This window comes from Leucoraja erinacea, chromosome 8 (assembly GCF_028641065.1).
Source record: "Leucoraja erinacea ecotype New England chromosome 8, Leri_hhj_1, whole genome shotgun sequence".
Taxonomy (NCBI): Eukaryota; Metazoa; Chordata; class Chondrichthyes; order Rajiformes; family Rajidae; genus Leucoraja; species Leucoraja erinaceus.
Window position 1 is genome coordinate 37488870 of NC_073384.1, and position 25825 is coordinate 37514694.

At 44.3% G+C, this 25825-nt stretch overlaps 1 protein-coding gene across 3 annotated transcripts in view; it reads right to left on the reverse strand.

Moving 5' to 3' along the window:
- snx14 (sorting nexin 14) overlaps positions 1-25825 on the reverse strand; it is a 75110-nt gene that overhangs the window by 43342 nt on the left and 5943 nt on the right. For 2 of the 3 annotated variants that reach the window (XM_055639479.1, XM_055639480.1), the window contains exons 4-15: positions 24698-24776; positions 21967-22010; positions 20497-20584; positions 18105-18189; positions 16342-16498; positions 11807-11882; positions 10722-10766; positions 8006-8086; positions 6474-6588; positions 5893-6048; positions 2355-2479; positions 965-1023 (exon numbers count right to left, since the gene is read on the reverse strand). In XM_055639479.1, coding sequence (XP_055495454.1) covers positions 965-1023; positions 2355-2479; positions 5893-6048; positions 6474-6588; positions 8006-8086; positions 10722-10766; positions 11807-11882; positions 16342-16498; positions 18105-18189; positions 20497-20584; positions 21967-22010; positions 24698-24776 — 1110 coding nt within the window. The remainder of the gene's footprint in view (positions 1-964; positions 1024-2354; positions 2480-5892; positions 6049-6473; positions 6589-8005; positions 8087-10721; positions 10767-11806; positions 11883-16341; positions 16499-18104; positions 18190-20496; positions 20585-21966; positions 22011-24697; positions 24777-25825) is intronic. The other variant, XM_055639481.1, reaches the window with a different exon arrangement.

A 25825-nucleotide genomic window follows, 5' to 3' on the forward strand; every position in this document is an offset into this window, starting at 1 on the left:
TCTTAGTGGATCTATGTGCACGTGACAATGTGCCCTCCCCAGACCCTTTCTCCTACATAAACCCCCCCCCCCCCCCCCCCCCCCTGCACCCACATCTTCCCCACCCCCTTCCTTTTCACCTACATTCCTTCCTCAGGCGTCACAATTTGAAACTTTTTAATCTTTTTGTCTCACACCTGCTCCTTTTTTCATCTCAGGCCTTTGTCCAACCATTTACATATCAAGCACCCCTCTCCCCCTCGTCTGTGTCACACTTTGTCCTGCCCCACCTATCTTCCAGCTTTCTTCCACACAAACACACACACACACACACAGAATCAAACTGAAGAAGGGTCCCAACCAGAAACATCACCTATTCATGTTCTCTAGGGATGCGCCTGATCCATTGAGTTTTCAAGTGCTTTGTGCCCTTTTGTGTAAACTAGCATCTGTAGTTCCGTGTTTCTACATTATGTCGCACTTGTCGGGATTAAGTTCCATCTTCCACTAATCGGCCCAACTTCCCAGATGATCTAGGTCTCTCTCTCTGTCCTAAAGTTGATCCAGGCTGATCCATATCTAGAATTGTTTGTGAAGGGTGCCATATAAAAGATAGCAGATTTGAAAATATGATAATTTCCTGACCTAACCTAGTCATGTAACTGATGATACCTAACCCGCTGTGTTACTCCAGCAATTTGTGTCTTTTTTTTTTTTTTTTTAAAAGAGCAAATCAGTTACACTTTGTTGATTGAGGTCTCTGAATATGCACCGAATTTTGAGTGCTCAATTCCATTAACTTTGTTTGAGATGCCCTGATGGTTAGATTTATTTGCAGTGTTTGTTTGCAAACGGTCATGAATTATAAATTTATGAAGAACAGAAATAGTCCTCACCAAAGCAAGTCACAAACAATAGTAACTGCAGAGTGAAATCAAAACCACATGCCGTTTGTTGTGTTTAGCATTAACTCAGCTAGTCTCACCTATTGGACTTGGAGTTGCGGGTGGGTGACTCTGCCCCCGTCAATAGATATCTGAAGTACTGTGGAGAAGGAAAAAATGAACATATCAATTGTGGAGCACATGAACTGATAACCCACATTTCAGCTCAGGCAATGTGTACTGGGGTAGAGTGAAAAGCTTTTTTGGGGTTAACATAGGAAAAGCATTTAATGGCTCTGGGCATGTACGTGATGGAGTTTAGAAGGATGAGAGGTGGAGGGTCTCATTGAAACCTACCCGATATGAGTAACTCTGCGAGTCAGGTATCTCTGGCGAACGCAAATCAATCTGAAGAATCCTGATCCGAAACATCACCTATCCATGTTCACCAGGGATGCTGCCTGACCCGCTGAGTTATTCCTTCACTTTGTGCCTTTATATGAAGGTCTGAGACCATAAAACCTAGGAGTAGGATGAGGCCATTCGGCCCATCGAGTCTACTTCCCCATTCAATCATGGCTGATCCGATTTATTTTTCCCTCTTAACTTCTGTATCCATGCTGTATGACACTTGATGCGCTGCACACTTGTTTCACATATGAACAGGACCGTCAGTGAAACACTTTGCTTCAAGTAGACAGATTACCAAGCTGTCATCTCAGCCAGGCAGGACCTAAGGAGCCAAGATATAACAGAGTAACACCTATTCGAAGGCAACGAGTCTTGTACATTCAGGGGCGATGTGCTTTCAAATTTCTGTATCTCTTGCATGATGGGAGAGGGGAGAAGAGGGAGTGACCACGGTGAGACTGGTCTTTGATTACGCTGCTGGCCTTGCCGAGGCACCCACAAATACTGCACAGTGAATTAAGTAAATTTTAAACAAAGACACAAGGAAGTGCAGATGCTGGTTTACAAAACAAGACGCAAAGTGTTGGAGTAACTCAGCTAGTCAGGCAGCATCTCTGGAGAGATGCTTAGGTGATGTTTCGCGTCAGGACCCTATTTTAGATTGATAGTTGTGGGGAAAGTTGGAAGAGAGGTGGGGGCAGGACAAAAGCCTGGCAAGTGATAGATGGAAACCGAAGCTCGTTTATAAAAAAGACAGTGCTGGAGGCAGAAGCTCTGGAGAACATCGATAGGTTACGTTTCAGGTCAGGAGCCTTCTTTAGACTGATAGGTGGATACATGCGAGTGGGTGGGGGGTGGGGGGGGGGGGGGGGGTTGGATGGGCAGGTGGTCGGACAAAGACCAGAGATGAAGAAAAAAAGTGCAAGAGTAGTTGTTAGTAGGTCAGTTACCTGAAAATGTACAATTCAATGTTGAGGTGGTTTCCCATTCAAGTCCCCTGACATATAATCCGGCATTCGAGTAGAAACGAGTAGTCATGATGCAAAGTAAATGTAGGGCAGCTGCTCAGAGTCTACATACCTGATCGCTATGGCAAAACATGGGTGTAAACACCGTCTCCAGCAGATTCATGACGTGTTCATATGCTTCGAACAAGCATCGCATGGTCTGAAGCTTCACCACATCCTTGTAGGGGCCTTCTGCAACTGCAAAGTCAAACCAGAGCCCATTAAATATAATACCCTACCAGAGTGCAGCCTCATTCTCTACACGTACAGATTACAACTGATGTAGCAATCTACCAAGGATTAGTACAGTCACAATAGGAAAGACACAAAGTGGTGGAGCACTGTAAATTGCAAATTGTCCCCAGTGTGTAGGATTGTGCTAGTGGGCTGGGTGATTGCTGGACTCAGTGGGCCGAAGGGCTCGGTGGCCCGAAGGGCCTGTTTCCCCGCTATATCTTTAAGCTAAACCAAAGATCATACAGCATCTCTGTGGAAATGGATAGGTGACATTTCGGGTCGTGACCCTTTTTCAGTCTCTCTTCATAAGGGAGAGGATGTTTGTCAGTTATTTATTTAAAATTCGACAGTTCAATGGTCATACCGATAGGTTGTAAGCCACCTAAACGGAATACGAGGCGTTTCTTCAGTTGGCGAGACCAAGTGTAGACTAGGCGACCATTTTTGCTTGGTCAGCCAAAGTCTGCTGGATCTCCCGGATGCTAACTCCCCTTCCCATTCCCATTCTGACCTTTCTATCCTGGGCCTCCTCCATTGCCAGAATGATGCTACACGCAAAACTAGAACAGCACCTTATATTCCGCTTGGGTAGCTCACCTGTATCTACCTATCACTTGGTAGATTTTGTCCATGCCCTCACCTCTCTTCCGGCTTTTTCTCCTCACCCCCCCCCTCCCTCCCTTCCAACAGGGAGGAAGGGTCCAGACCCAAAATATCACCGATTCATGTTCTCCAGAGATACTGTCTGGCCCGCTGAGTTACTCCAGCATGTTGTGTCTTTATTTTATTTTATCTGCAGTTCCTTACTTCATTACTGCAAAGGAAGTAATAATAGACTTCAGGAAGAACAAAACGGACATGGTACCATTGACTATCAGAGGGGACTGTGTAGAGAGGGTGGCGGATTTCCGCTTCCTGGGAATCCATATTGAGGAGGACCTGACGTGGAGCGTGAACACCACTGCGCTGCTGAAAAAGGTCCAGCAGAGACTGCACTTCCTGAGGGTGCTCAGGAAGAATAACATCACTCAGAGACTGCTGCTGTCCTTTTATCGGTGCTCCATTGAGAGCATACTAACATACTGTGTATGCGTGTGGTACACCAGCTGCACAGCGGCTCAGAGGAAAGCGCTCCAGAGGGCCATTGACAACGCCCAGAGGATTGTCGGCTGCCCTCTCCTTACCTTGGAGGACTTACACAGTTCCCGCTGCACCAAAAAATCCCAGAATATCATAAAGGACATTTCCCACCCCGGACACTCCCTGTTTGAACTGTTGCCGTCAGGCAGACGGTACAGATCTACAAGGACAAGGACAAATAGACTAAAAAACAGTTTTTACCCCGCTGCTATAAAAGCACTAAATGTAGCCGCCAAGGAACGCAGGGGCGATACAGACTAAGGGACTGTGGTAACTGTGAAATCGACAGAAGGATGGAGGGTTGGGTGTGTATGCGTGCTTTGTCCGTGATATATATTTAGTTGTTTATCTTTAATATTTTACCTTGTATGTATCGTTAGCTTTTAGAAATGTTTGAATGCTGCACTGACTGGCTGACATTTTAAATTTCGTTGTACATGGTTCTTGTTACAATGACAATAAAGAAACTATTCTATTCTTGTGCCTGTTAGTTTGAAACACTATTTGCATTCTTCAATGACAATACTTCAGAGCAAATGTACAAACATATGCATTAGGGCTATTTAAAAAAAAAAATAGAATCATAGAAAGATTACAGCACAGGAGGCAGCCATAATGTGGAGGTGCCCACTATGTCTGCCCTGGCTCTCTGCCAGAGCATCTCTAGTAGAGGGGTGATCTTATCAAGATGTATCAGTTCATGAGGGGAATAGATCAGGTACATAAGTATAGAAGTTGGGAGATCATGTCGCAGTGAAGATGTTGGTGAGGCCACATTTAGAGTATTGTGTTCGATTCTCGGGATCATGCTAAAGGAAAGATGATGTCAAGTTGGAATGGGCGAAGAGAAGATTTACGAGGATGTTGCCAGGACTCAAGGGTCTGAGCTATATGGATAGGTTGGGCAGGCTGGGACTTTATTCCTTGGAGCGCAGGAGGATAGGGGGTGATCTTATAGAGGCGTATAAAACCCTGAGGGGAATAGATCGGGTAGAAGCATGGAGTTTCTTGCCCAGAGAAGGGAGAAGGTTTTCATCAGAACCCGAGGGGTAACTATTTTTTTTACACAAAGGGTGGTAGGTATATGGAATGAGCTGCCAGGAGGTAGTTAATGAAGGTACTATTATAATGTTAAAGAGACATTTGGACAGGTACAGGGATAGGCTAGGTCCAGAGAGTTATGGAGCAAGTGCGGGCAGGTGGGACGAGTGTAGATGGGGCATGTTGGTCGGTATGGGTAAGATGGACACTGTTTCCGTGTTGTATGACTCGATGCCTCCATAACTCGATATCCTAACTTGTATCTTGAACTCATCACAACTTTGTTCCACATTGAATACCAATATCCAAACGGCAAAACCAAATTGACACATGCACTAATTCTAAAGCACAAAGAAAGTGCAAAGATGTTACTGAATTAATTTGGCAGAGATATGAAACACTGTTGGATGTTCATTGATAGTAAGGGAGGCACAGTGGTGGAGCCGCTGACTCACAGTGCCAGACAGCCGTGGTCTATTCCGATCTTGCATGCTGTCTGTGTGGAGTTTGCACGTTCTCCCTGGGAATGTGAGGGTTTCCTCCTGGTGATCCAGTTACCTCCCACATCCCAAAGACGGCAGGTTTGTAGGTTAATTGCTCTAAGTTGCTGCTAGTGTGTAGCGAATAACATAGAACTAGTGTGAACGGCTGATCGATGGTCGGCGTAGACTCAGTGGGCCAAAGGGTCAGTTTCCATGCTGTACCTATCAATTTAATCAATCAGTAATGGGCCTGTCCCACTTGGGCCGAAGGTTCTCGTAGGTTGTAGATGGTGCTGACTGATGAATTTCAGTGGCTCATTGGGGGGGGGGGGGGGGAAACCAAGGTCAGCAGTGGTTTTCAGAACCAAGAATAACCAACCAGTAATGTTAAATGTCCGCCGAGGCGCGTGTGTGCGTGTGCCTCTGACAGTCGCCGTTCCAGTTGCAGGTTTTTCAGACGACTGCAGTCGTCTGAAAAACCGCCTGTAGGACAGGCCCATAAGAAACACGGACTTAGTGAGTTTTTAAAAGCAATTACATGGTTATATGGTTACCCTTCAATAAAGAGATATTTTGAAACCCAAGTTATTCAAAGATATCAGCACCACACACCTCCGTGAAAGATTGTTAAATTAAATGACCATTGCAATCTTTTAAATATATTATCTATCGTGGCAAACCTACCCTGTTGTATTTCTTCCACAAACCTACCCTGTTGTATTTCTTCCACAATGAAGGGATCAAATTTGATTTTGTCGACACTCTCGTCAAGACAATACGTCTCATAGATTTCCTTCACTTCCTTGTGAAGAAACTGCTTCTCGTCATCAGTCAGCTCGGGCCGAAGGATCTTGTCATTGAATTCCTCTGTGGGTACAAAGTTTTGCAGCTGTAAGAACATGCAGAATCCCGTCAAAAATTACAATCACAGGGAGCTGTGCCTTCAATGTATGTACTGTATCTAATGGTACATTTATGTTGTCAGAAAATTGTTTTGTACAAACTGAGGGAACCCAATTCATTTTGCAGGTTTCAGCTGCCAGAATGTGGAGCAAATTGCATTTATTCTGCACCTATAATACAGTAAAGTGCCTCAAGAGTGTTTTGTACAGAAGCTGTGAAGAATAACACTATCTTAACATTACACATCAATTGATCTTTCATCAGAACAGGCACTATGTCTGTTTTGCAGGCCCAGTGATGTCAAATGCTCATCGCTCTTTAATCCAATCATTCTTGGAATAATTCTGTATAAAACTACCATAAACGTTGCCAAAACTTCTCAACCTTACCCACGGCGAGACAGAACTGCAGTACGTGCACGGCACTCTCCTGCTTCAGTAAGTTCATGAACCCAAAGAGCAGGTCCTGCTGGCTTCTGATTTCCTTCAGCTCAAGTTTGAGGGCCTAGCAGATAAAAAGCGTGCACCCAGTATTTCATTAACTAAGCACTTAAACAGATACAAGAGAAGTTTGCTTTTAAACACTTTTGACACGGATGGGAATAGCTTCATCCGCAGGGTAATTAAATATATTTAATATACCTAAATACATTGCGGAAATCATATTGTTTATCAGCACTATTCAAAATGCAAGATATGGAATAATTGGAAGTGATCATATTTTCAGCCCTGCTAGTCAATCGGCTAAGTATATTGAAGGTAGACACAAAATGCTGGAGTAACTCAGCGGGACAGGCAGCATCTATGGAGAGAAGGAATGGGTGGCGTTTCGGGTTGAGACCCTTCTTCTGAGTGGTATTTTGCATCCTTCACAAACAATCCCTGATCTGGATCAGTCTGAAGATGTACACTGGATCAACTTTAGGACAGAGAGGGACCTAGATCATCTGGGAAGTTGAGCTGAGTAGTGGAAGATGGAAGACGTGTGCGAGATAATGTAGGAACAACAAACTGCAGTTGCAGACTTACACAAAGGGACACAAAGTGCTGGAGTAACTCAGCGGATCAGCGGGAACGTGGTCTCTGGAGAACATTGTTAGGTGATGCGGATCCTTACAATCAAAGCACTCACACGGGGGAAATCCTACGATCAGACCACAAGTGCAACCAATTCCATTCATCGTTGGAAGTTTAGTTCATTTTTGTAATGTTCAACAGCTTAATGATTTAGTTTAGTACTTTAGACACAGCGCGGAAACAGGCCCTTCAGCTTACCGAGTCCTCGACGACCAGCGAGCACACTGTACACCAGCACTATCCTACACACTAGGGACAATTTATAATTTAGAGAAGCTGATTAAACTATAAACCAGTGCGTCTTTGGAGTATGGGAGGAAACCGGAGAAAACCCACGGGATCACAGGGAGAACGTACAAATTCCTTACTGACAGTACCCGTAATCATGATCGAACCCAGGTCTCTGGCACTGTAAGACAGCAACTCTACCGCTGTGCCACCCCGTTGTTAGGATGAAGCTGTTCCTGCACCTGGAGGTCACAGTTTTCAGACTATGATGCCTTCTTCCCGATGGCAATGGTGTATGAGAGCTTGGTCAGGGTAGTGTGGGTCCTTGATGATAGGGGCTGCCTTGTTGAGACAGCATCACCTATAGATCCCTTCAATGATATGGTAGTCAGTCCCCGTGATGGACTGGGCAATGTAATCTCCTATATTCCTGCTTGTTTGCATTGCTTAAGAATTTGATCTGGGCTTCAATTAAAATGTAAAATGGTCTAAACTATATTCAAATGTGACAAGTGCACAAACTATACACCAGTAGAAAAGCAAATGATAAGACAGTGCAAAATGCAATTGATACAAGCCACAAAACACGTATTAAAACGAAGATTATACATTCTCACCGACTGAGTTTTATTTCTTGGAACAGCATATCTCTGCAAGAAGGGAACTTGCGGAGAGGGGGGTTCAGTTGCTGGCTCTGGCTAAAAACAGAAATGAATCAGAATTACCAGAAGGTACAGTTCTTAATTTTTAACATTGTGTGTGTGTGTGTGTGTGTGTGTGTGTCTGTGTGTGTGTGTGTGTGTGTGTGTGTGTGTGTGTGTGTGTGTGTGTGTGTGTGTGTGTGTGTGTGTGTGTGTGTGTGAAATTGTGTCTCATCTGAGCCCCCCCCCCACCACCACACAGACACAAGACTTGAGTTTGAAGTTATGCGTTCTATATTTCCAATTTTAAATATCATATTCATTCTCGTCAATAGGAAAGTGCAGATCAGTCGGTGCCTTTTCCAGACACAGTACATACAGCAAGATAACACTATCACCCTCAAACACTGAGTGACCAGATATACAACATTTATATGTGTAAAATAACAGCAGCTTTAGTTTAGTTTCCTTTAGAGGCACAGCATGGAAACAGGCCCTTCGGCCCACTGAGTCCTCGCAGACCATTGATCACCCATATACTAGCACTATCATACACACTAATAGGCCATTCTCACGTTACGAGCTGACACAAAAGGCAACCCGAGTTAAACCTTGCGGTAATAACGTACGGCATTCGTGGACGCAACGTAGCGCTAATGGCAGGTTCTCGTGTAACTTGTCTACTCTTGCAAAAAATCAAACATGTTTGAAATTTTCCACGAGTCAATTTTACTCTTGTGGTTAATAATTAAAACATTTTAACTCGATTTAAGAACGTAGTGGCCCGTGCGTTTACCTTATTGTATCGTGAGTCTACCGTGGGAACTCTTCAGTTCCCTTCAGTTTCCCAGCGACAGTCACCTGCCACACGAGAGAGATCACGCACTGTTGTAGGTCTCCTTTGCACGTCGGTGTTTCTGTCTTTCTCCACTCATTGTTGGCCCTATCTGCCCCCACCCCCACCTACACCCCTCTGCTTCCCGGCCATGTGTGTGACCCCTTCCCTCTCCTCTCCAGCTCCCCGACCATTGCACCGGCGCGGGGGCTTTGCACTGTCTTCAAGTCGGCAATGCCAGCAGGTCCGTGCCAATCACCGGAGATGTCAGGACCAATGGGACATCGGCCCCCATGCCCACCAGGCCCACTGCAAGCACGGAGAACCCAGCGACGCACAGCCAACAGCAACTCCAGCCCAGCCCCGCTCCAACTCCAACTCCAGAGGAACCCGGGTTGCGGATGAGGGGGCACAGCTCGGGCTGTGGGCGAACTGCCACTTGTTGCCGTAGCGGCCCATCGGGGAGCGGGTTCCTGTTGGTCCTGACGTCTCCGGCCACCCCCCTGAACAGGAGCTGAGACTGGGAACTGTACCGCCCTTGCAGGAGCGCAGGAGAGTGTGGTTGTTTGCACTGCAAGCACGGAGATCCCAGAGACCCACAGGCAGCAGCAACTCCAGCCCAGCCCCGCTCCAACTCCAGAGGAACACGCTCAGGCTGTGGGTGAACTGCCACTTGTCGTCGTAGCGGCCCATCAGGGAGCGGATTCCTCTGGAGTTGGAGGGGGAGGGGGGTATTGATCGCCCCCTGCTATCCCAGGGACAGGGAGACACAGCGGCTTTTGAGACTGATGGGCAACCACTTCCAAAGTTCTGCCCACACAGTCAGTACACCTCTCCTACACTTAGTCTCCCGCACTAAGATCACCCCGCAGAGAATGATCCCAGCCTAACCCAAGAGCCATGTCACCCCAGACAGATTAATGACGCCCCCTCCCCCCCCCAACCGCTCTCCATCTCATCTCACGCCTGGGCACCAAAACAACTCAGGAACATGCTCCGTCTCACAACAATCTGATGTGCACATCCGTCCACATTCAAAGATTTAATCTCCCGTCTCCCCGCAGTGTGTAGACATGGCAGTAAATTCAATTAAAACATATCAAACCTGTGTGTTTCAAACAAATCATAAGTATAACTGCTCTGGCACTAGATGGTGCACATTTTCCCTTTGTAGGTCACATTAATAGATGCAGCCGCTCTGAATTATATCTTTAAAACAAAGCCACAGGATGGAGAGGTCTTCTTTAACACTGTTACTTATGAAAACATAACACTGTTGCTTATTAAAACAAAACTTCAATCAGGATTGGCTCAAGAGTAGCTCGGGAGGCGAACTGGGAACATCGCAGAAATGACAAGTAAACGGGAAACTGCCGTCTACCCGTGGGAACTCGGTTAACCTCTTGATCTTTCACTTGTTATATCGTGCTCAACCACGACCCCTTCACTCGGGTTACCTCTTGCGTCAGCTCGTAACGTGAGAATGGCCTATAAGGACAATTAAAATTTTTTACCAAAACCAATTAACCTGCAAACCTGTACGTCTTTGGAGTATGGAAGGAAACTGGAGCTCCCGGAGGAAACCCATACGGTCACATGGAGAATGTACAAACTCCGTACAGATAGCACCTGATTCAGGATCGAACCTGGGTCTCTGGCACTGCAAGGCAGCATCTCTACCACGGCGCCATTGTGCCGTCCTGCAACACTTTACATATGCTACCTGGTGTAAACACAAGCTCACAGTCATATGGACGGCTGATAGCGCTTGAAAATAGCTGGAATACTAAATCCTAATTAATGATTTTGAGTCGGACCTTTTCTGGAAAATTATCTTTCTAAATCAGCAATACTCACTGGACTGTTGTCTATGAAAATCAGCAACAAACGGTTCACAGTATCCTATTAAAATGGAAAACACAAAGGTTATGCATGTTAAAAAAAAGACACAAAGTGCTGGCAAATATGTGGCAACTCTCCACATGCTGTTCCAGAAGAGGATCTATTGTTCACATATGGCGCGATTTAACTGTCTTGCATGCAGAACAAGGATTTCACTGTATCCCTGGATATAGATTAAACTAAACTAACTAAATGGAATAAAAAGGAACTGCAGATGCGGATCTCCTTTCTAAATGTGCATCCTGTTATTCTAAGGCTATGTCCTCGGGCCCTAGATACTCACACTAGTGGAAACAGCCTCTCTGCATCCACTCTATCAGGCCTTTCACAGTTGAGTAAGTATCGATGAGTCGTGTGTCCCCCCTCACTTCATTCTAAACTCAATGAGTACAGGCCCAGTGCCGCCAAACGCTCATCATACGTTAACCTTATTCTGAGGCTGATGTGAGGCCAATGAGGCTGTGGGGAGGTTACAGAGACAGTTTTGGAATGGGGTTTGCTCACTGTGCCTCCACAGACCCCGTTGCCCACCAGACCACACCGCTGGGGTTCACGATGCTTCAGTCAGAAAGAGAACTGATTCACATGTTCAGAGTGGCACGGTGGCGCAGCGATAGATTGGTGCCTTACAATGCCAGAGACCTAGGTTCGATCCTGACCATGGGTGCTGTCTGTACGGAGTTTGTACGTTCTCCCTATGACCTGCATAGGTTTTTTCCAGGTGCTCTGGTTTCCTCGCACAGGTTTGACGGCTAAATTGGCTTGGAAAAAATTGTAAAATGTCCCTAGTGTGGGTAGGGGTGCTAGTGTATGGGGATCGCTGGTCTGCGTGGACTCAGTGGGCCAAATGGCCTGCTGTATCCCTAAACTAAACTTATGTACGGGTAATGAATCTGAGAAACTGGGGTTAAGCATGCCTGCAAGATTTGCTCCAACTTATTTGATATAATTCAACCTGATATCCATTCAACTGTTTAAATAACTTGCATGCGCCATTTAAAAATGAGAGTAAACAATTTTAAGGCAAATATGGTACTTACTGGATCAGCCAAGAAGTCAAGGGAGGGAAGGAACACAGAACCAGCCATAATTTCTTGAATCAACAGAGTTAATGATCTAGATAACACAAAAGAGATGGCAATGCACTTGTAGAACATTCTGTGCAGATTCACTTAGACTATGTGGAATCTAGATCTGAAAAATGACTGCTAAAGTACATGCATAATATGCTATTTATTTACCCAATATATACTAGAACTTAAAAACTATTCAGCTATTAGCTCATTAGCTGATTTTTTTGTTAATAGCACCATGGTCCAATATTCTAGCAAAGGGGATTAAATGTATTAATGAAAAGAGAATAGATTTATTTTAAAATGTTAGGTTGTTACCAGTACTCATCATCACATTCTCGCCAGAGCAAGCCCAAAGGTGTAATTATAACAATGAAGTGCATGATAAAACTGATTATTGCAGTACCCGCAACCAGCACCGTGATCCAAGGCAAGCCATTCAAGAATCCTTCTTCCAGCAATTTATACTGCATCTTTACTAATCAGTAGCAAATACAGGATGTGAGCAAAATAAGATTCTTAAAGGCGGTGGTGAGGTCAAAGGGGATTTGGGGGGGGGGGGGGGAGGGGAGATTTAGGAAAATATTCCAGAGAATTCCATAGAACAGTACAGGACAAGAACAGGCACTTCGGTCAACAATATCTGTGCCGAACAAGATGCCAAAGCCAACTCCCATCTGATTGCACATAACCAGTATCCCTCCATTCCCTGCATTTCCATATGTCTATCCAAAAGTCTCTTAAATGCCGCTAGCGTATCTGCCTCCACCATCACGATAGTATGTACCAGGTACCCGCCACCCTCTGTGTAAAAAATTGCCCCACACATTTCCTTTAAACATTGCCCCGCACACCATAAAGCTAAGCCATATAGTAGTTGATTTTTCCATCCTGGGAGAAAAACAGTCTATAGACAAGAAATGCTGCAGTAACTCAGCGGGACAAACCGCAGCTCTGGAGAAAAGGAATGGCTGACGTTTCGGGTTGAGACCCTTCTTCAGACTGATGAAGATGCAGGTGGATCTGGATCACCTGACTGGACGACCACAATATGTCAGGCTACAGAACTGTGCTCGGACAGTTCTGCAGCTCAACACCGACAAGACTAAAGAATTAGTGGTGGACTTTAGTAGGAGAGGAACACCCCTGTCCCCAGTCTCCATCAATGGTGTGGATGTGCTGTTTTGGAGTGCACCTGGACAGTAAACTGTATTGGTCCAGGAACACCAAGGCCCTGTACAAGAAGGGACAGAGCAGGCTGTACGTTTTGAGAAATTGGTGGTTGGCTCCGTCCTGGGGGCAGAGTTGGATTCATGGGAGGTAGTCTTAGAGGATTGGATGCTCCGCAGTTTGAGGAGCACATTCAGCAACAGATTGGTTCCAACAAGATGCAGTACAGGATGCCACGGGTGATCCTTCTTCCCAGACTGACGCCCCTCCCCAAATCTTTGCACATTCCCAATCCTTTCCACTCGTCACTTTAATTTCATGTTTCATGTATCTTGTGTTGGCAAATCAATTTCCTTCCTGGGAGCTGTGGGATAACAAGGAGACCCTAGTGTAGGCTTCATCTATGATGGAAGAGGGGAACCCCCGTCCCCTAAAGAATGAGGGCATCTCCGATATCCCAGTATGGAAAACCTCATCTTGGGTGCAGATGCAACGTAGACGGAGGAATTTGGAGTAGGGGATAGTCTTTACAGGCAGCAGGGTGCGAAGATGTGTAGTCTAGATAATTGTGGGAGTCAGTGGGTTTATAATAGATGTCAGTTGATAGTCTGCCTCCTGTGATGGAGATGGTGAGATCAAGAATAGGGAGATGTCAGAGATGGTCTAAGTTTTCTTTTCTTTTCAAAGGGACGTGAAAGTGAACGTTGCTCTGTTTACCGAAGATATTTGGAATTCTACATCCTGGAGTCCAAGCTGACAGAGTTTCATAATAAAGTGTGGTAGAACATTTAATGAGTTCAATCAGTAACTTCACTCGCGAGTTCAAAAGAGCACAGTACGAGAGTCTTGCTATATTTGCAGGTTCATGAACCGGAGGGAAACGCACCACAGGAATTTAATGCCGAGAATGTTAGCAAGGCTGTAATTTTTTTCCCCGGATTTAAAAATGTGGTGGAATTATGTTAAGTGTGTTTAATTGTCATAGGTACCAGCACAATGAAAATCTTACTTGCAGCAGCTTAACGGGCCAGTAAATGCATTACGCACAGACAAATAAAAATTAGTTTACCTTAGAGATACAGGGCGGAAACAGGCTCTTCGGCCCACTGAGATTTAATTTGTAGTAGTTTAGCAATTGAGCCAGTGAATCAAATGTTGACTGGAAATGTAGAACTGAGTGTGTTTTGCTGTGTATATTTTATTTCACATGTGCACTTAGTTAAGGAAATTTGGGAAATGCAAGTAAACAACAGTTTGTTTGTGTATCAACTGAAGATTGAAAGCTCTGGATAGCAAGGCTGGTCAATATAGTAAGTGTGTAATTCCATTTCAAATGTATAGCTAGTTTGGTGATGTACTAAATATTGACGACAGAATTTTTATAAATGCAACTTCATCAGATCCTTCAGAAAACAGTGAGCAGACAGTATTGTTTCATGAGGTTTTTAAACTGTCTAGATTGCTTCCAAACAGTATCTAGTTCAAGTGAGTTTGATGTTCTTAAACATTTGTCTCTGATTAACTAGTTCATATCTAATGGGCAACGCACAAATTCTTCCATTTCAGTAACCTTTCACGTTGAAAGCTGTAAAGATGCTGAAGTGTTTGTGGCTCTTTTTTTTTTGGTGTGTTATTACGATCTTTCCCAGATGCACAGCCCTTCAACCCTTCTTGACTTGTCATCTCTCTTCCAAAAGGCGTTCCTTGAATACATGTACATTGTTTAACGGACTTGTCACTTATCCTCGCTTGGCTCCATATCTGATGTAAGATAATGTCTTTGGGAATCACCCTAGGGCATTTTTCAGCAATAAGGATGTCACATAAATTCAAGTGTTTCATTCATATGTGACATATGATGAAAGAATGGATCGACTGGGCTTATATTCACTGGAATTTAGTAGGATGATCTTATAGAAACATATAAAATTCTTAAGGGATTGATTGGACCGGCTAGATGCAGGAAAAATGTTCCCCATGCTGGGGGAGTCCAGAACCAGGGGTCACAGTTTAAGAATAAGGGATAGGCCATTTATGACTGAGATGAGGAAAAACATTTTCAGCCAGAGAGTTGTGAATCTGTGGAATTCTCTGCCACAGAACGCAGTGGAGGCCAATTCACTGGATGTATTCAAGAGAGAGTTAGATATAGCTCTTAGGGCTAACGGAATCAAGGGATATGGGAAGAAAACAGGAACAGTGTACTGATTCTGGACGATCAGCCATAATCATATTGGCTCGAAGGGCCAAATGGCCTACTCCTGCACCGATTTTCTATGTTTCTATGTAAGTGTCCCAGTAACAGTCCATGCCTTTCATAATTTTATATACTTCTATCGGGTCTCCCTCAACTACCGGTATTCCAAAGAAAGCAATCTAAGTGTCCAACATCTCCCTGCAGCTGATACGCACTAATCCAAGCATCATTCTGGTAACCTCATTTCCATAGCCTCTACATCCATCATGAGGGGTAAGACTCAGGGACCATAAAGCTATCAGAGTTACAAATACATCATCACAGATCATTACATTGCATTTACCGCAATAGCACAGATCACAAGAGAATATTAAAAAAGGAAATGATGTTGGCAAACGTAATCTGGTATGGCCGCTTGGTCAGCATTAAACTGGTATTTATCCAAAAGTCTCCTAAATATCTGCCTCCACTACCATGCGCCTTCCAGGCACCCACCACCCTTTGTGTAAAAAAACTTGCCCGACAAATCTCCATTAAACATAAACCTAAACCATATGAAACCTAAATCATACGAATGCATAAAACATTCGATTTTTTCATCCTGGGAAAAAGGCTCTGACTGGCTATCATATCTATCCATCTTTCGGAACAATTTATTACACTGGGGAATGACCAAAAGGAAAAGCTTATCACAGCAATATAAATGTTTAATCATAATTTAAAGAGAAAACTGATGTGCTGCAAAAATCATAATCATCACAAGTAAAACAAATACCAGCTTCATAAGTCTTTTCATAAGTTCTAGGAGCAGAATTAGGCCATTTGGCCCATCAAGTCTACTCCACCATTCAATCATGCCTGATCTATCTTTCCCTCAAACACATTCTTCTGTCATCTCCCCATAACCCCCAACACATTTACTACTAAGAATCTGTCAATCTCCACCGTAACATCCCTTGACTTGGCCTCCACAGCCATCTGTGGTAATGAATTCCACAGATTCACCCTCTGATTAAAGAAATTCCTCATCTCCTTTCTAAAGGTAAACTGTTGACAGTGTATTTGAACAAGAAAAGGCTACCTGTCACAGTCATGCTATATTTTGCAATGTATGCAATAGAAAATTATGCATTACCTGCACTCTGTGGCCTTTGGGGGTGATATATATGGGAAGAGCAGCTCGGTTAACTTCCTGAGATACTGCAGCTCATCTCTGCGGCTTCTCACAGCCAGGTGTAGATCCGGCCCATACTCTTCCAATGCAGCCTGCTGTAAATATTCACTGTGCTTTACTGGAGAGAAAAGAAACAGCTTACGTCGGTCACTCAAATACACGTCCAGATTATTCCAATGCTAAAGCTGGACCAGATAAAACAATCCAGGAATATATAATATATATTGGAATAACATTTAGTGCAAGATAAAGTCTGGTAAAGTCCGACAAAAGATAGTCTGAGGGTCTCCAATGAGGTAGATGGCTGCTCAGAAACGCTCTCTAGTTGTTAACAGGATGGTTCCGTTTCCTGATAATAGTTGCGACTAAACTGTCCCTGAATCAAGAGGTGTGTGTTTTCACACTTCGTGCCTCTTGCCTAATGGGCGAGGGGAGAAGAGGAATTTTAGCCTTGGCTGCAGTGACCACAACTTTAAAACAATGGATAAATAAAAACAACTGTTGTCATCATGATGTATGTGGGAGCTTGTGTGCCCATTTCCTGCAACTGCAATAGTGACTACACTGTTGACTTAATGCTGCTATTATGTTTACAGCTTTCAAAGCAATATATATATATTTTCCGGACCTAATTTGCTGCCGTGCAACAAAAGAATGATGTGTTGGTTAAAGCTGGCTATGCTTTTGTCTTGTATGATTCCGCTCTGCTGAGTCATTGCTATGAATTCCAACTAAACTCCAAATTATTATCTTTGGTATAAACCAGCATCTGTAATTCCTTTTTATTATCTTCAAACTGCTTTGGTTACACCAGTGCAAGCACGAACTACTTAAAACCTTTCAGAGTTTTGACACTAGCATCGGCTGCCTGTGATAAACAACACTCCACCTTTCGATGCTGCTATCTTTCACCCCCATTGACAGGCATGCCCACAAGTAATAAACAGAAATATCTAAAATGTATGTAAAATAGCTAAACAGTATTATCTCCAACTTTGCACTGAGATTACAGCCCACCTCAAGAATACCATCACAATGTGCAAAGGAGCACATATGTAACGGGTTGATACAAAGACCGCTCTGGAGGAACTCAGGATGTCAGGCAGGCGGAATGGACAGAAAAACATTTCAGACACGTCAGTCCGAAGAAGGGTCCCAAACCAAAACGTCATCTGTCCATTCCCTCGATAGATGGCACCTGACCAGCTGAACTTCTCCGGCAGTTTGCTTCTTATTAAAGATTCCAGCATTTTCGGTCTAGTGTGTCTGCGAAGAACTTTCAGTTATTCTTTTACAATTAAAAACCAACTAATTTCACCATGAAAAGTAATTGCTAATAATCAGCTTGGCATAAACCATGTTTCTATTCCAATGCATAATGTTTCTCTATGTAATTTAAACACAGAAATAACGCCTCCCCCCCATGTAGTTTTCAGGCTCCTATACCACTTTCCCAATGGCAGGAGTGTAATAAGAGTGTGGCCAGAGTGGCGTGGGTCTAACGATGCGGGCTGCCTATTTGAGGCAGCGACACTTATAGATCGCTTCAACGGTGGGGAGGGTAATACCCACGAGATATAATCTTTGTTGATTGGATAGCATGCAGACAAAAGCTTTTCACTGTACAAGTGACAATAATAAACTAATCTAAATTATTGCATGCACTTATCAATCTGCATTTTTCTTTCCCCCCCCCCCCTTCACACACTTTATTTCCCCCATACCTTTTTGCCTCGCTTTTGATATGACCTCTATATGCTTCACTGCTGCATTTAACAATTTCCGGTTTACCATGACTGGAACATCAATCTAACAAAAAGAGAAACATAACAGATGTTGAAGCAACTTGGATTTAGCAAATATTAATGTTAATTAATGCACCATGAGCGGCCCAGCGGTAGAGTTGCCGCGTTTCAGTTCCAGAGACCAGGGTTCAATCCTGACGACGGGTACTTGTCTAGGAAAGAACTGCAGATGTTGGTTTAAATCAAAGGTAAACGCAAAATGCTGGAATAACTCAGCGGGACAGGCTGCATCTCTGGAGAGTAGGAATGGGTGACTTTTCTGGTCAAGATCCTTCAAACTGATGTCAGGGGAATCGGCAGTACTGAGATAAAATGTAGACGGATACAGAAAGACTGGTGGCAGAACTGGGAAGGGGATGGAGATAGAGGGAAAGCAAGGGCTACTTGAAGTTAGAGAAGTCAATGTTGGGGTGTTCGCTACCTAAGCGAAATATGAGGTGCTGTTCCTCCAATTTGTGCTGGGCCTCACTCTGACAATGGAGGAGGCCCAGGACAGGAAGGTGCTGAGTTTCGCTGAACACCTCCGCTCAATCCGCCTTAACCTACCTGATCTCCCAGTTGCCCAGCACTTCAACTCCCCCTCCCATTCCCAATCTGACCTTCCTGCCGTGGGCCTCCCCATTGTCAGAGTGTGGCCCAGCGCACATTGGAGGAACAGCATCACATATTTTGCTTGGGTAGCTTACACCCCAGCGGTATGAACATTGACTTATTTAACTTGCTTTCCCACTCTCTCCATCCCCTCCCCTTCGCAGTTCTCCCACCAGTCTTACTGTCTTCGACTGCATTCTATCTCTGTACCACCCACTCCCCTGACATCAGTCTGAAGAAGGGTCTCGACCTGTAACGTCAACCATTCCTTATCTCCAGAGATGCTGCCTGTCCCGTTGAGTTACTCCAGCATTTTGTGCCTACCTACAAGTACCTGTCTATACGGAGTCTGTACATGTTTCCCCGTGACCTGCGTGGGTTTTCTCCGGGATTTCCTCCCACGCTCCAAAGACATACAGGTTTGTAGGTTAATTGGCTTGGTATAATTGTAAATTGTACCTAGTGTGTGTAGGATAGCGTTGGTGTGCTGGAATCACTGGTCGGTGCGGACTCCGTGGGTCGAAGGGCCTATTTCCGAGCTGTAAACTAAACTAACCCACATTTAGTTTGGGACACTTCTTCCGACTGATGTATCTGAAATGCCGCCTGACGCGTTGAGTTCCTCCAGAAAAAGTGTCTTTGCATCAACCCGTTATATCTTCTTCAGACCGATGGAACCAGTTGGGTTCACCCAATCATTAATCATTTTACAAACTGAATGATGTTGTCAGATGACAGGCAGCTGTAAAAGCCCAGCTGGTTGCTGCAGGAACATCCAAACTGGACCGTGCATGTTAAAAGCTTAATAATATTTAGTTTAGTTTAGAGATACTGCATGGAAATGGGCCCTTTGGCCCACCAACTCCACGCCCAACAGTGATTCCCGATCACTAATTAGCCAACCTGTAGGCCTTGGGCATGGGAGGAAACTGGATACCCAGATAAAACCCACGCAGGGCATGGGGAGAATGTACAAATTCCGTACAGACAGCACCCGTAGTCAGGATCAAAATCGCAACCCTGGCGGTTTGAGGCAGCAACTCACCTTGCCTTGTCTGTCCATTCCTTCAGTAGATGCTGCCTGCCCTGCTGAACTCCTCTGGCAGTTTGCTTCTTACTAAAGATTCAGACACATCAGTATGAAGAAAGGTCCCGGCGCAAAACATTGCCTGTCCAATTCCTTCCACAGATGCTGCCTGACCCACAGAGTTCCTCTTGCACTTTGTGTGTCGAACAGCGAGTTTACGACAACCATCACAGAAAGTGCCATTGGTGTTCCTGGCGTACACAGGAATGAAATGCATGCTCGTCGAGTTCTGCGGGTTAGGGAAGGGGCCTAACAAATGGGCAGCAGTGATGGAGATAGGAATGATGGCAGACTGGACGTGATCAGCGCAAACATGAAAATACAAACTGCCATTGAGGGCGACGTACAGTGAAAAACAGGAGGTAGCAAACAGTGAAAGGCCTGCATAGAATGTGGAGAAGATGTTTCCACATGGGAGAGTTCAGAACCAGAGGTCACAGCCTCAGAATAAAAGGAAGTACCTTTAGAAAGAAGATGAAGGAATTTTGTTAGTCAAAGGGTGATGAATCTGTGGAATTCATTGCCAGAGTCGCTGAAGGGCCAAGCACAGGTAGGTGTGACAGGTAAGCATCTTGGTCAGCATGGATAAGTTGGGCATGTTTCTGTGTGAGGCTATGACTTTTTCCTTCTTACCTTCTGAGCTCTCCGGACTAAAACAGCTGCAAAAAAGTGTAAAGTCGCTCTGAGTTCATCAACGAATGCTTCATCATCAGTTATGTCCCTGGAAAAATCAATAAAGCATGCACTCAACACAAATATTCAAATGCAATGGAAGGTTTAAATTAAACATTGATCAGAAGAGCTATTGCTTGTTGGATGCATGGAAGGCCGGTGAGCTGGATACAATTCTGCTCATTTAGAGGAGACGATCTGCACGGCCATACAGTGGCGCAGTGGTAGAGTCGCTGCCTCACAGCGCCAGAGACCTGGGTTCAATCCTAACTATCTATACAGTGTGTGCACATTCCCCCTGTGACCGAGTGGGTTTCCTCCTGGTGCTTCAGTTTCCTCCCACACTCCAAAGACGTACTGATTTGTAAGTTAATTGACTTCTGTAAATTATACCAAGTGTGTAGGATAAAACTAGCGTATGGGGTGATTGTTGGTCGGTGCAGTGAGTTGATGTTCACAAGCGACCAAGTGCACAAAAGGGGTAATGAGGGAGGGGACAGCCTTTAGACTTCAGAGATACAGTGCAGAAACAGGCTCTTTGGCCTATCGAGTCTGTGCTGATCAGCAATCGCGGACCTACACATACCAGGAACAATTTTACAACTTACAACTTACCAAAGCCAATTAACCTACAAACCTGTACGTCTTTGGAGTGTGGGAGGAAACTGGAGCACTCGGAGAGAACGCACGCAGTCACACGGAGAACATACAAACTCGGAACAGACAACACCCAAAATCAGGATCGAACCTGGGTCTCTGGCACTGTAAGGCAGCAGCTCTACCACTGCGCCAAAAAACACAGTATGTGTATTGTACATGCTGAATTTTCTTACTCAAACAACACATTCAACTTTCAGATGGCAATAGCATGTACTTCTCCCTCCTCGCATTTAGAACAATCTGTAGCAGAAATGCAAGCCACTACATGTACTTCAGCCAATTATTCCATTCCCTTTTCTGCAATAATCAGACTTCAATTCTTGGCCATCACCAAAATAGTCCTAGCATATATCAAGCTCCTACAAAGTTAACGTCTAACAGTACATATACTACAGATGTGTTAATTTGTATGTATGTGCGTGTGTGTATGTACGTGCGTGTGTGTGTGTATTAGGGTCATGAGAGTTTAAATAATATGGTTTATAGAATCATAAAATGGTATTCTGAAATCATCAGAACAGTTTCATTCTCAAAAATCTAGTAAAATAAAAATTAATACAAAAAATACAACAGCAACTGCGGTGAGAGAAAAAAAGTTTGCATTTCTTTCATCTGATGACAGGTTACTGACCTTAAATATGGACTCATTTTCTCTCTCCCCGCAGATGCAGCCTGACTTGCCAAATATTTCTGGCATTTTCCACTTTTATATCAATTTCCGTCACTTGCAATATTTCACATTTAGATATTGAAAGTGAGCCCATATCTCACCTGTACCAAGGGTGCACAAAGTTTTCAATCACTAACTCCAGGATCTGCAAAAGGAAATATTCTTTGGTAAGTACAAAACAGATGACGCCCACTTTATTAAAATAATAACCGAACTACTATTCATTGTTCAATGCTTTACATTTAATTGCATACATTTATAAGAGTTTGCGGATGACACAAAGTAGGGTGGGCAGTGTTAGCTGCAAGGAGGATGCTAGGAGGCTGCAAGGTGACTTGGATAGGCTGGGTGAGTGGGCAAATGCATGACAGATGCAGTATAATGTGGATAAATGTGAGGTTATCCACTTTGGTGGCAAAAACAGGAAAGTAGACTATTATCTAAATGGTGGCCGATTAGAAAAAGGGGAGATGCAACGAGACCTGGGTGTCATGGTACACCAGTCATTGAAAGTAGGCATGCAGGTGCAGCAGGCAGTGAAGAAAGCAAATGGTATGTTGGCATTCCTAACAAAAGGATTTGAGTATAGGAGCAGGGAGATTCTACTGCAGTTGTACAGGGTCTTGGTGAGACCACACCTGGAGTATTACATACAGTTTTGGTCTCCAAATCTGAGGAAAGACATTCTTGCCATAGAGGGAGTACAGAGAAGGTTCACCAGACTGATTCCTGGGATGTCAGGGCTTTCCTATGAAGAAAGACTGGATAGATGCGGCTTGTACTCGCTAGAATTTAGAAGATTGAGGGGGGATCTTACGGAAACTTACAAAATTCTTAAGGGGTTGGACAGGCTAGATGCAGGAAGATTGTTCCCGATGTTGGGGAAGTCCAGAACAAGGGGTCACAGTTTAAGGATCAAGGGGAAATCCTTTAGGACTGAGATGAGAAAAACATTTTTCACACAGAGGTTGGTGAATCTCTGGAACTCTCTGCCACAGAGGTAGTTGAGGCCAGTTCATTAGCTATATTTAAGAGGGAGTTAGATGTGGCCCTTGTGGCTAAAGGGATCAGGGGGTATGGAGAGAAGGCAGGTACAGGATACTGAGTTGGATGATCAGCCATGATCATATTGAATGGCGGTGCAGGCTCGAAGGGCTGAATGGCCTACTCCTGCACCTATTTTCTATGTTTCTATACACAACATACACAACATTTACTGTTAAAAACACAAAGTACTTGTGCTACGACACCAGGATAAGTGCTCAACCAAGAAAACCAAGCACAATGCCAAAGAGTATCTAAACTACCTATTCACACTTATGCTATAGGACCATAGTCTGAAGAAGGGTCTCAACCCGAAACATCACCATTCCTTCACTCCAGAGATGCTGCCTGTCCCACTGAGTTACTACAGCATCTTGCGTCTACATATAACTAACCTCATATTCCGTAATAGGCTACCTACATGCTAACAAACATACAAACGTGTAGCTAGTAGTACATGAGTGGGGTTATCAAACAATATTTAGTGGAAACTACAAAATGATTCAACTGCAATTTCACACTGCAAAAGGAATGGAAAAACAGTTTGAGGCTGTGCCTTTTCTTACACGTTGATTAAATTCACATCTGATGTATACCCAGGGCTCGGTAACACAGGATAATCAATATTGTCATCATCTTTCCTCCTTCCTTCAACTACAATCAGATCCTTCCTTCAACTACAATCAGATGTGCATAAAAAGAGCCCTGGATGAACACATCCCCTGCGTGCTTGTTTTTGCTGAGAAAACCCAGGAAAAGAGTAAAGTCTGGTTCTGCTCCTGGGGATAGTTATAAGCCCAGGGAGGACTTAAGGAGAGGTTCGGCAGACTTGGAATTGTTTTCTCTGGAGCACCTGAGGTTGAGGGGAGACCCGATACAAGTGTATAAAATGAAAGGCATAGATATAAGGTAGACAGTCAGAACATTTTTCCCCACAGAGTGGAAATGTCAAAGACTAGATGGCATAGCTTTAAGATAAGAGGGGCACAGTTTAGTTTATTGTCACGTATACAAAGGTACAGTTAAAAGCTCTTTTTTACGTGATATCCAGTCCGTGGACAGACGGACAGATTATAATCAAGCTATCCACAGTGTACAGATACAGGATAAGGGGAATGACGTTTTGTGCAAGATAAGGTTCAGTACAGTCCAATTAAAGATAATCCAAGGATCTCCAATGAGGTAGATTGTTGTTGACAGGTTGATTCAGTTGCCTGATAACAGCTGTAAAAAAAAAAAAACTCCCCATAAATCTGGAGATGTGTGTTTTCATACTTCTGTACCTCTTGCCTGATGGGTGAAACTCGTCCTTAATTATGCTGGTGGCCTTGCCAGAGGCAGGGTAAAGTGCAGATTAAGTCAACGGAAGGGAGGTTTGTTCGCATGATGGTCTGGGCTGCATCCACAACTCTCTGCGCAAGGTTTTTTCTACACTGAGGATGCCTGGATTGCATTGCCACGGAAGCAAGTACGAAAGTGCTGTTTCAGATGGGGACATGGATATGCTGAGAATGGAGGGGTATAGATCATGTGCAGGCAGTTGAGATTTATTTAATTTGGCATCATTTGTGGCACAGAAGAGCTGTTTGTCAGAAAATTGGCATCTGTAAAATTGTAAATTGTACCTTGCCTGTAGGATAGTGCCAGTGTATGGGGTGATTGCTGGTTAAACGCAGACTCAGTTGGCTGAAGGGCCTGTTTCCGTGCTAATCTCCAAGTCTGAGAAAAAAGTCACGGAAGAAGCCCAGACCATCTCTAAGGAACATAAGCAAAGATGGAACAACTTACTTCGGACAAAGATGCATCCACCTTTGAACTAATTGTCAAACCCAGCCAAGGTTGGTAGTTTTCCAGCAACAATGTAGCCCTGACAACAGATAAAATACATGTTAGGAAAAAATATTTTAACCACAATTTTTTTTAACATTTCGTGTATGCAGAAGGTATGCAGGGAATGCAGAATGTAAAAAAACTGAATTATTGCTCCATCTAAGACAATTTTGGTGTCAAGAAGAATCATTTTCAGCATTATGAATTAAGCTTGATAATTAAACTGCAGATCTGGGCACTTTAGTTTAGAGATGCAGCATGGAAACAGGCCCTTTGGCCCACCAAGTCTACGCTGACCACCGTTCACACTACTTCTGTTTCCCACCTTCGCATCCAACACACTGAAGGCAATTTACAGAAGCCCGAGGCTTGGGCGGCACAGAGGCGCAGAGGTAGAGTTGTTTCCTTGCAGTGCCAGAAACCTGTGTTCGATCCTTGTGGGTTTTCTCCAGGTGCTCTAGTTTCCTCCCACACACCAAAGACATACAGTTTGTAGGTAAAATTGTAAATTGTCCCTTGTGTGTAGGATAGTGCTAGTGTACAATCTAGTGTGCTAGTGGTCGACGTGGACTAAGTGGGCCGAAGGGCCTGCTTCAGCGTTGTATCTCTCAAGTCTAAAGCCAATGATTCTATAAACCTGAACATCTTTACAATGTGGGAGGAAACAGGAGCATCCGGAGAAAACCCGGAGCATCAGGTGGAAACTAACGTGGTCATAAGGGGAACTTTCCGACATCTCCCTACCGTTTCAAGACTTCACTATCACGCTCGCAGTTAACAGACTACTGACCGACATCTATTACAAACCCATGGCTATCTTGACTACACTTCTTCCCACCCTGCTTCCTGTAAGGACTCCATCCCCTACTCCCAATTCCTCCGTCTACGCCTCCTCATTCTTTTGGGAACGTGGGTTCCCCTCTTCGACTATAGCTGAGGCTCTCATCAGGGTCTCCTCTATATCCCGTAGCTCCACTCTCACTCCCCATACCCCCCACTCGTAACAAGGACAGAGTCCCACTTGTCCTCACCTTCCACCCTACCAGCCGTCACATATAACAGATAATCCTCCGACATTTTCGCCAG